We start from the raw sequence: 11,699 nt of genomic DNA, 5'->3' as shown, positions 1-11,699 counted from the left end.
ATTTTTACATGTGTGTGTGTTTGCTCCTTTGGCTGTCATCATTTAGCTCTTGAAGAACGCTATGACCTGTTGCTGCAGTCCCTGGCTTGCCTTGGGTGTGTATTGTGTTGTATATATCTTGGTGCCTACAGTAATTTTAAATGGACAGATGTTGACGCAAAGTGGAGGAAAACAAATAGTATTTGCAGCTTGTACTGGTGAAGGAATCTCGTGCATGAACACAGAGAGGAGACCCAGAGAATGAAGAGGATTTGTTTTATGCAGATGAATTTACGTAAGCTTGTTGTCTGCTTTGTAACAATAGGAGTATTTCCAAATTATTTGCATGTATGGAAAAGATAGTCACAGGTCTTTAGAATATTCTAGTACATTACCACTGCATCAATTACACATGAAAGCAATTTTATACCATCTCCTAACAAACTATCATGTTACTAAATCTTAAGTGAAATATTCATTAAGTTTTAAGTAAATGATAAACCTGAGTTTTAGAAGTCAGAAACAAAAATGATTATCATTGAAATAAATACACATTTACGAACTAGTACATGCCTGTGTACATATGCATATACAACATTATAAAAAGTAAATTATCAATCTAGTCATTCTCAGTTATTTGAGGAATAACTAACTATGGATGATTATTAGATAGCTGTGTGTTTCTAGAAAAAGCTTTGGAAAACAAGAATAAGAGCCTGTATCAGCACCCTTTTGAAATATTAAATGAAATTCTTATGTTAGATAACAATTTAGGTACTATTGACTTTTATGTGAGTTATAACCTTATAAATTTGCTTGTCATAAATTAAGTGATTGAGCGTTAATATGTAGATAGTGGAAGCCATGTAAATAAATACATTCATTCTGACGACAGCATATGGCAATTTTGTTTCCCTCAGCATCAATTACAGAAGACTTCAACACATCTTCTGTAAGGTACAGAGCATCTGGATGAAGCTGAGATGGGTTTGTTTGAAAAATCTTATCTTTTGTGAAGAAAACTGTAAACCAGCCCACGAGTGATTCTTTGTGTTTATGTGACACAGCATGTAAGAGTTCATTAAATTAGAATGCTGTGAATTCTTAGGAGTCATCTAGGCATGGTTTAGAAGACTGTCATTAAAATATTTAGCACTGTAGTAGAAATTGGAGCCTCCTCTTGGAGACGATGAGTGGTGTCTTACATTACATATTATTAACTACTCTATGTGTGGAATTCATAGTGGGAAGTTTAGGCAATGCATTCACAGTTCTCGTGAACATCGCGGACTGGGCCAAGAGGAGAAAGATATCTTTTATAGATCAGATCTTCACTGCTCTGGCAATTTCCAGAATTGGTTTCCTCTGCTCAATAATCACAAGTATACTGGTATATGAACTGCACCCAACCTTAATAATGACTAAAAGACTTGTGAGAGAAATTAATATTTCCTGGACAGTGACCAATCATTTCAGCGTCTGGCTTGCAACAAGTCTCAGCATTTTTTATTTTCTCAAAATAGGCACTTTTTCAAACTCTCTTTTTCACCTAAAATGGAGAGTAAAACAAGTGGTTATAGTGACATTGCTGGCATCATTGCTCATCTTCTTTTCAAATTTCTTAATCATAAACAGATGCGCTGATCTCTGGATAGATGGGCATGGAGCTACTGTGTCCTACAGTGCTGTCTTAACCACTGCTCTGCAAATTTCTAGGCTTATTATAGTCATCAACACTATGTTCACGCTTATACCGTTCGCTCTAGCTCTGACAATGTTTCTCCTTCTCATTTTCTCTCTGTGGAGACACCTGAGGAACATGCCGGGCAATGCCGCAGGCTTCAGAGACATCAGCACTGCAGCCCACATAAAGGCCCTGCAAATGACAAAATGCATAGAGTGAGAGAACTTGGAACACTGAGCCCTAAATGTCTCCATGAAATACCCCTGAGGGCGTAGGGAAATCTAGAGGGGAGGAAGAGGAAAGGAGTAAGAGCCAGATCAGTTTGAGGAACAATCAATAAAAAGTCTTTTTAAATCAACAGGATAAACACACATATGAACAGGCACAGGACTGAAGGAGTGTGCAGCAGGTAGGGTCTTACAGCTATAAGAATAAGGGAATTCATGTCCCCGTCCCTTACACTGAAGCGATCTTCAATAGATATCCACTTGCCATTTTGCCATTAAAACCTTAGTTTCCCTCATGAGGGTCTCCTGTGGAAATAAACTACTCATAAGGTTGAGTTTCATGACCAACGGTAGATAGCAAACAAAAAACAAACTCAATGATATTTTTTGAGGCTCTATTTTGCAGTAAAAGGAAAAGAAATAAAAAGACATGCCTATACAGATAAGGAAGCATAGAGAACTTAAAATAAACAGATTTAAAAAACTGCCCATATTATGTGACAATTAAAACACTAAATATACAAAATAAAAGAGTATTTGTAGCTTCTAAGAAAATGTCAGAAGTCGTATATGAAGGAAAAACCATCAAAATAACAGCTGACTACTCAATGGAAGCTTCACACACCAGGAGATCATGGGATTACATGCCCCACATTCCAAAGAAAAACTAATTATGCTAATTCAGATTGTTTTACACAGAGAAGGTATCTACCACAGATGAAGGGGGAAAGGTTTTCCATATTAACAGAATCAGAGAATTTATTTCCACCACACCAGCCCTACAGAGGTTGCCGGATGCCATACATCAGACTGAAGAAAGCAGTCTATCTACATAAAGTCAAGAAGCTGCAGAAAGAAACAAATCTGCAGTTACTGACCACAACATGGGACTGCTAACCCAGGCAGAGCTAATAGCTATCAGGACAGCCCTTCCAAATTAACCACAATAAAGTTATCCACTTATCGAAAAGCACAAGTTAAATGAATGGATTTAGAAACGAAACCCATTGTCTCTGAGTATGTGTATGTTTGTAAGTATGCATGTGGAGACTGCGTTTTTGTGTATGTATGTATAGGGATTGTGTGTTTTTGTGTATGTGGTATGTGCATGTGTTTGTGTATTTGTGTATTTGTATGTATTACTTGTGTACTTAGTATACATATTTGAATGCATGTTTGTGTATTTGTGTGCTTTTTGTATGTGTGTCTGCTTTGTATATATGTGTGTGTGTTCATATGTGTATTATGGATTGTATGTGTTTACATGTGTATATTATTTGTATGTATATGTGTGTGTGCATATATGTGTACTTGAGTATGTGGGTATAGGTTTATGATATATGTTTGTGTGTGCTTGTGTATATATGTGTGTTTGTTTATGCATATGTGTTTTTGTTTTTGTGTATTTTTTATGTTTTTATGTGTTCATATATGTATACATCAGAGTGTATGTGTGTTTTTTGTGCATATGTGTGCAAGTGTATATGCATTTTTGTATATGTATGTGTATGTATATTTGCTTGTATATATATGTGTGCATGTATGTGTGTAAGTGTGCATGTATATATGTAAGTGTGCTGGTTTATGTGAATATGCGTGTATGTTGTGTGTATATATTTGAATATGAAAGTATGTCTCTAAGTGTATATACATGTGAATGTATGTATTTGTATATATGTATGTGTGTGTTTCTGCAGAGAAGTATAAAGTAAGAAATGAGGTTAGATTATGGAAGTTTTATTTAGGTTTTCTACTGCCAAGATGAAACACTAATACCAAAAGAAACTTGTGGAGAAAACAGGTTTTTGCTCAGACTTCACAGAATTGTCTATCACTGAAGAAGGCAGGAGAAGAACTAAAGCAGGACAGTAATCAGGAGGCAGGAGCTGATGCGAAAGCCATGGGGTGATGTTGCTTACCGCATCGATCAGCCTATTTTCTTACAGAACGCAGGACCACTAAGCTGAGTAGTGGTACCATGCACTATGAACTGGGCCCTCCACCATCAATCACCAACTAAGAAAATGTTCCACAGGCTTGCCTATAACCCTATATTATGGGACTATTTTCACAGTAGATGTTCGCTTTTCCACGATGATTCTAGCTTGGCTCGAGTTGACATAAAATTAACCAGCACAATAGATTAGAGCAAGGGAGAAATTGGTAGACTTGGAGGAATTGGAAAGAGGCAGGGTCAATATAGAACCAGTACTCAAGTAGGAAATTCTCAAATGAATGCTTTAAAAATGCAATAGAGAGAAACTTGCACTCAATTAAGTTAGTAAATTTTAAAGACATGAGTTAATTTGCAGGCACATTTGGATCACCGATGTTAAACAATGAGGAAATTAACTACTGAAACAAACTTAAACCAAATAAGGAAGTGTGAAATGCTAACTAACAGGCTTCTGACTGGAAAAGCTCAGACTCAGACGGGTTCACAGCCGAATTATTCAATCCCTTCAATGTTGTACAACCTATATTTTTCAAATTACCAAAACAATAGAAAAAACTGTCAACTCCTTCAACAAATCTAGTACTACTAAAGCCCGGTAAAGACACAGCAACAAAAGAAAACAGGTCAGTATCTCTAATAAACACAAACACAAACATTCTCAAGTATTTACAAACAGGACACACATATATCGAAAAGATCACCTACTCTGCCTAATTTGGCTTCTTCCTAGCAATGTAATAATGATTCTACGTACAAAGATCAATTAATGTAATAAAATACATAAGTTTAGTAAAAAACAAAACACACGATCATCTCAAGGGATGGCAAGAATGCTTGTGGTTAATCCATCATGGCTGCAGCATGAAAATTTTAGAACAAATAAAATAATAAGGAATGTTCATCGATATAATAAGGACAAAATATGAGAAACCAAGCCGGTACTATCAGAAAGAGAAAAACTTGTAAAGACTCTAATATCAGGAATAAGGCAGACTGTTCTCTATCCCCATTCATTTGGAATACTATGTTTGATTCCATACCTATAGATATAAAAAAGAGAAGGAAATCAAAGAGATATAAATAGAAGAATATTAAAGTTGTCTCTACTTTCTGTAATGTTACACTATTCGGATTCAAAATTTCCATCAGAAAAATGTCTAGAAATATTCAATACTTTCACCAAACTGGAAAGATATCAACTCAACATGCATTAGCATTTTTACCAGTAAACCACAGACATGCTGAGAGGAGAACCTTCTACTGCTATTTTTTAAAACCAATGCATTTTAAAGTTTTATTTTAAATACTTATTCTTACACCCATAAATGCAAGTAGCTCTAATTTCATCAGGAGCTTCTTTTTTGGAAAAGGTGGACATGATTTTAGAAATCCAAAGCTGGTCTAAATGCAGAGAAAAGAGGTGGTCTGTGGATTGTTCAAACCACTAAGGCTCTGGGAAATCACAGAAGAGAAGACAGAAAAATTGTAAGAACAAGAACACCTGGGTGTCTGCTTTGAAGTAGTGTCTTTGTCCTATGACAGGAAGCTGCAATCATGAGTACCCATCAATAGCATTGCCTGAACAAGACGGACATAATAATGACAGCAATTAGTTGATATGGCAACATGAACAGATGATTCCATATGTTATCACCCACTAAATGAAAGAGCTGTGGGAGGTAAATGTCTGAGGAGAGAGGAGAATCAGTTTCTTCCAGGAACAAGCTTGTTCAGAGGTTGCTATCTCAAGTGTTCAATCTTAATGCATATGCATACAAGCAAATCTAAATGTAAAAACAAATTATAAGCAGTTATAGTGACATTGCTGTACATGTAGCACTTTATGTACTGAGAACATAGTTCTGTATAGATACACAAGACTGACTCTTCCAGTCTATGTGTCTTATATCTCTGTATGACCTATTTATTCATATCTATCAACTCTCTATCATATATCTATATATTATCAGTAATCAATCATGTGCCATCATCTATTAATGTATTACACATATCTACATAGTTCTGTTGCACTGGAAATCACAGTTATCTTTCTTAAAGATGTTTTGTATAATAAACATTAATTTTACATTAGTGAAAATGATTCTGAATATATTGTCTTAAATTTGTGGTAAATTTTAATGTTGTAATTGAGAATCTAATCTATTGTAAGAAATATATAGACACTGAAGATAGGTAAGTGTTATAACAATAGTGATCTAAAATAAGGGATACATAGGGTGAATTTATGTTTACTAAACTCTTTTCAATTGTGTGTGTTTATGAAGACAATAAAACTTACACCTATTGAATTATGAAGTACAGAGATTTGTAGATGCACAATATAATATTTGTAAATATAAAAATTGCAGGAACATTCATGCTCCTGAGGATCTGTTATTTGTTTTATGAATGAATTATATGGAAACTGTTCTTGGTGTTGCTGTCTTGTTGGACAACTATGTTTCCTATCTCCTGCTGCTCAGGTAGAACTTTCTCTATTTCCTATTCAGAGAGGAAGGTGCAGAGAAGAGTTTTGAAGGAGCTCCCCTGAGGATCTGCCACTCTTCCATTGATATAAACTCTGTCACTTTCCTAAAAGTCAATGCAGTTCCAGCAACAGCACCCACTCCACACCCCTCCAGGGTGTTTTGCATTTGTCTGTCCTCTTTTCTTTGCTGTGTGGAAGGGACCATGCCAGGAGAACTGACTATGTTTCTCTGCAGTGATGGTATGCTTATTTCTAAATTTTCAATGGTTGTGCTGGTTTTCTTTCTCACTATGCCTGTTCCTTAAACATTGAGTAATAATAAGAAATATCTTTTCTTTTTATAGAGAAGTTTTTCAGGAGGCTAAGTTTATAGTCCATCTTTGACACACAACATTCCATGTCTTTCTTAAGAATTTCTATAGATGTCTTCTGTTCTTGTCCTGAGATAGGCTTTCAGCTAGAATGGCTTCACACATGGTAGCCCCCTTGCATTAGCATCTTACTTGCAGAGCAATGTTTACCAGTAGTAGCACAGATATCTATTGATACATGCTTCTCTCCTGTCTTTGTTCTATTTATGCCATTGCTTCTTTGACTCTCCCTTAGCTATGAAATAATGCTCTCATGCAATGTTTCATTTTCCAGCTTGCCCAGGTGTTGAACCATCTCACCTACCTTGATGACTACAGTGATCTTATAAGACAAGACTGTGAAGCCAAATGAAGGGGATTGGATACTATCTGAAACTCCTTCGTGCTGATGGGGGAACAGGCTATTCCACAAAGGGAGACACAAAGAGTGAGGAGAAGTTTTGTGGTGTAGATTAATTTGAATTAACGCACTGTCTGCGCTTAAGCACAAGAGGAAAATTTCTAAATTTGTTTTCATGAATGTATAAAATATACACACTTACAGAAGGTTTGGTACATCAATTATACTGTCAAGCACATTTACACAAGTTTGAAATGGCTATTTCAATGTGAAGTGTGAGTTGGATGGATAGAAATTGATTGTTAATGGGCAGCATGAATTACAGAAATGAGAAATGAAGGAGTTATGTTCTAACTTTATGTTTATACATTAGTATACACCTGTGTGTTCATGTAGAAGAGTACATGTGTGATGTTGAAGAAAGACTATCAGTATCTGCAGTAAGAGGTATTTATTAGGTTAATTTTTTGATAACTTTAGGGAAGAACATTGAAAATAAGATAATGTAACATAACAGAAATTTTACTTATGCATTTAATATCATACTTATTCTATTTGACAGCTTATTGTCTGCTATACCTTTTATAGTTTTAAAACGCAGTTTGCCTGGAAATTAATTAGCTATATTTTAATAAGCAGACATATAAAACTGAAATTAGAATATCTTTGTTTTGATGATACATATGAAAATCTAACGTTTCCCTTAGAATCAGCTACATAGAACTTCTGACTATCGTGTGCAAGGTACTTAGTACATAGTGCGTAGATGCAATTAATCTGGTCTGTCTTGGATAATATATGGGATTTTTTTTGTGTATGTATGTATGTATGTATGTATGTATGTATGTATGTGTATGTGTGTAGAAAAACTATAAACCAAATCATTAGTGTATTTTGATAATTGATATTGTTGATGAAAGTTCATAATAATTATGTTTTGAAATTTAAGAATCACATAGATATAGCCTTTTAGAAGATTACATTAAGATCGTGGAGCATCTCCTGGTGACAATGAAGGTTACTGTGGAGTGTGCATTATTAATCACTTTAATTGTGGAAATCATTATAGGGTGTTTAGGAAATGGATTCATAGCTGTGGTGAACATCATGGACTGGACCAAGAGAAGACGGTTCTCCTTAGTGGATCAGATCCTCACTGCTCTGGCCATCTCCAGACTTGCTTTTGTGTGGTCACTACTCACAGTTTTAGTGATATCTGAGCTTCACTCATCATTGTTGATAACAAGAAAAATGTTGAGGATAATCAATAATTTCTGGACAGTGACCAATCATTTCAGCATCTGGCTTGCTACATGTCTCAGCATCTTTTATTTTCTCAAGATAGCTAACTTTTCAAATTCTATTTTTCTTTCCCTAAGGTGGAGGGTAAAAACTGTGGTTTCATTAACACTGCTGGTATCTCTTCTCCTCTTGCTTGTAAATGTTATCATCATAAACACATGTATTGTTATCTTGGTTGAAGGATACAAAGTAAATATGTCCTACAGTTCTCATTCAAACAACAATCCACAGATTTCCAGGATTCCTTTATTCACCAACACTATGTTCACATTCATACCCTTCACAGTGACTCTGACAATTTTCCTCCTGCTCATCTTCTCCCTGTGGAGGCATTTGAAGAAGATGCAGCATCATGCCAAGAGCCCCAGAGACCCCAGCACCACAGCCCACATTAAGGCTCTGCAAATGGTCGTCACCTTCCTCTTCCTATACACCATTTTCTTTCTGGCACTTGTCATGCAGGCTTGGAAAAATGAGATTCAGTCAAAGACTGTGTTCAACTTGGTTTTTGAGTCGATAGCACTTGCTTTTCCTTCAGGTCACTCCTGTGTACTAATTCTGGGAAACTCTAAGCTCAGACAGGCTTTTCTGACCATAATATGGTGGCTGAGGTCCAGTTTTAATGCTGCAGAACTCTCAAGTCCTTAGACCATTTAGTGTATTGACTTCACTAATTTAAAGTATGACTTCCATTTGCCCTTTCAGTTTATTGTTTAGTTGTAGCTTTGTGAACCTTACAAAATTCTTTGTGAATCAAGTACAATCCAAAATATTAAGGGATAGATGTTGCTGTATGTGGAATGATGTCAACATGTACCATAAAACTAGAAGAAGTTGTGTTATTAATGTAATATAACTTTCTGTGATACAATAGACTTTAATATCATTAATAAATCCTATGAAATTTGTTTATATGTATATACATATATGTATAAAACTTAGGAAGGACAAAAACAATGGCCTATATCAAAATAATTATATTTACAAAGTTTAGAACATGTTGAGAAATGATATTGAATTAGACATCTAATATTCATTTTATTGTTTCAAATATATTATCTATTCAGAAACTTCTAATGAAAAATTTGAGTTTAATGCAATCTTCCTGTCCATTTTACTCATTTTGGAAATTAGGAATTCTTCAAACTTATTTATCATGGGAAAATTTGTTGTACTTTTTCTATGAAGTATTAACATATGTGATCAATCCAATTTAGTTGTTTTGCCCACAAATGCAAAATCATGCTCATGACAGTACCTATATATTTTAATTTTAAATCTACTTTTGAAATTAAAATATAATTATATCATTTCTCCCCTTACCTTTCCTTTCTCTAACACCCTCCATGTCATATATTGCTTTTACATATTACAAAATTACAAACAAAAATTTAAATAAAACTAAGGCTTTCTTAGTTTATTTGGTGTTACTTCTATGTATATTACAAGGTTGACTACTCATTGTTGAATAGTTAATGTGGTAGTCATTCTCTGCTCATGTGTAAGGTTAGATCATCTCTGAGGAAAGCTAATTCTCCCGCTCTCAGATATTGTTAGCTGCCTGTAATTATGTATTTCACCTCAGTAAATTCATTATTTCACCACACTAGACATGGATCAAATCGTTTCTTTATCATTTCCCTGGAATAATTAGTCATTTGTTCACATTTCCCAAGAAAAGTTAAAGAACACTGTATATTATAAAAAATTTGGGGTCATCAGAATCAAAGTCACATTTAGAAAGTATGTCCAGTACAGTAACAAGTATTATCTGGTGGTAATAAATTTGAGTTGCAGAAAAAATTTGAAAAAAAATGTATATGCTAATATAATTGACCACTGCTTTCTGTATTCATAGCCACATACCAAGTTCTGAGAGGTGGTATTCTTCTGCCCAATGATGACATTATATACTGAGGAGTACATAACAGTGGAAAATGAACAAATATGTGTTCACTTAATGTCCTATCTCATTAAGGTAGTTCAAATAGACTTACCAGTGATATGGAAAGGCATACGATATTTGTATTTTGGAATTAATTTCATTCCTTGAATAATATGGCTATACATTCTTACCTTCTGCCAAGGGCAGAGGGATTTATAAACTTCCAATGGTCTGTCAGTCCTCCTCCTCCTCCTCCCTTCCTCCTCCTCCTTTTATTACTTTAAATTTTTACAGTCCAGTCATTACCCGCCTTCTGGTCGGTCCACCCTCCCAGAGTTTCTCATTCTGTTTCTCTTTTCCCCCTTTTCCAAGAGGATGGACTTACCCCACCCCCACATATGTCAGAACTCCCTACTTCATGGGCCCTCAAGTCTCTCAAGGATTAGGCACAGCTATACTCATGAGACCAGACCAGGCAATCCTTTGCTGTATGTGTCCAGGTCCACATACCAGCTAGTGTATGCTGCCTGGTTGGTGGTTCAGTGTCTCAGAAATCTCAGGGGTCCAGGTTAGTTAAGACTGCTGATCTTTCTATGGAGCTGCCCTCCTCCTCAGCTTCTTCCAGCCATTCCCTAATTCAACCACAGGGGTCTCTGACTCCAGTCCATTGGTGGGTATAATTAGCTGCATCTGTGTCAGTCAGCTCCCTGTTGGACCTTTCTGAGTACAGCCATGCTATGCTTCTGTCTGCAAGCACACCATAGCATCAGTAAGTTTCAGCTCTTGGAGCCTCCCCATGAGATGAATCCCAAGTCAGGCCAGTCACTAGACCTCTTTTCCTTCAGTCTCTTTTCCATTTTTGTCTCTGCAGTTCTTTTAGACAGGAACAGTTGACTGTGGGATAGCAACCTCATCCCTCTACTTTATACCCAGTCTTTCGACTGTAGGTGGACTCTATTCTATAGGTTTCCTTTTCCCATTGTCGGACATTTCATCTAAGGTCCCTCCCTTTGAGTCATCAGATTCTCTCACCTCTCAGGTAACTGGCACTGTTATGCCTTTCCCCTCCACCTTTCCTCTCCCACCCAGGTTTCTCCCTCCCTTTGCCTCCCATGATTGTTTCTTTGTCCCTCCAAAAGTGGGATTGAAGCATCCTCACTTTGGCCTTTCTTCAACTTGTTAACCTTGAATTCTGTGGATCTTAGGTCTGTACATTTTAAGCTAATATCCACTTATTAGTGAGTAGAGACCATGCATGCCATTTTGGGTCTGTTACCTCACTCAGGATGATATTTTCTAGTTCCATCCTTTGCCTGCAAATCTCATGAAGTCCTTGTTCTTAATAGCTGGATAGTATTCCACTGTATAAATAAACCACATTTTCTGTATCCATTCTTCCCTTGTGTGACATTTGGGTTGTTTCCAATTTCTGGCTATCACAAACAAGGCTGCATCTTTTGGGTATA

The 11,699-nt window shown here is 36.0% G+C and overlaps 2 protein-coding genes across 2 annotated transcripts; both read left to right on the top strand.

Annotated features, from left to right (window-relative positions):
- The first annotated feature begins 1,167 nt into the window (after positions 1-1,167).
- On the top strand, positions 1,168-1,944 carry LOC147995100 (taste receptor type 2 member 140-like). The gene has a single exon (XM_087659609.1). The coding sequence runs from the start codon at positions 1,169-1,171 to the stop codon at positions 1,880-1,882; it is 714 nt and encodes a 237-aa protein (XP_087515735.1). The 5' UTR covers position 1,168; the 3' UTR covers positions 1,883-1,944.
- A 6,113-nt stretch (positions 1,945-8,057) lies between these two features.
- On the top strand, positions 8,058-8,996 carry Tas2r140 (taste receptor, type 2, member 140). The gene has a single exon (NM_001085397.2). The coding sequence runs from the start codon at positions 8,058-8,060 to the stop codon at positions 8,994-8,996; it is 939 nt and encodes a 312-aa protein (NP_001078866.2).
- Positions 8,997-11,699: the final 2,703 nt, after the last annotated feature.

Source organism: Rattus norvegicus, chromosome 4 (assembly GCF_021556685.1).
Source record: "Rattus norvegicus strain SHRSP/BbbUtx chromosome 4, alternate assembly SHRSP_T2T, whole genome shotgun sequence".
Classification (NCBI taxonomy): domain Eukaryota; kingdom Metazoa; phylum Chordata; class Mammalia; order Rodentia; family Muridae; genus Rattus; species Rattus norvegicus.
Note: the sequence above shows the minus strand (reverse complement) of the source record. Positions and strands in the feature narration are given on the sequence as shown.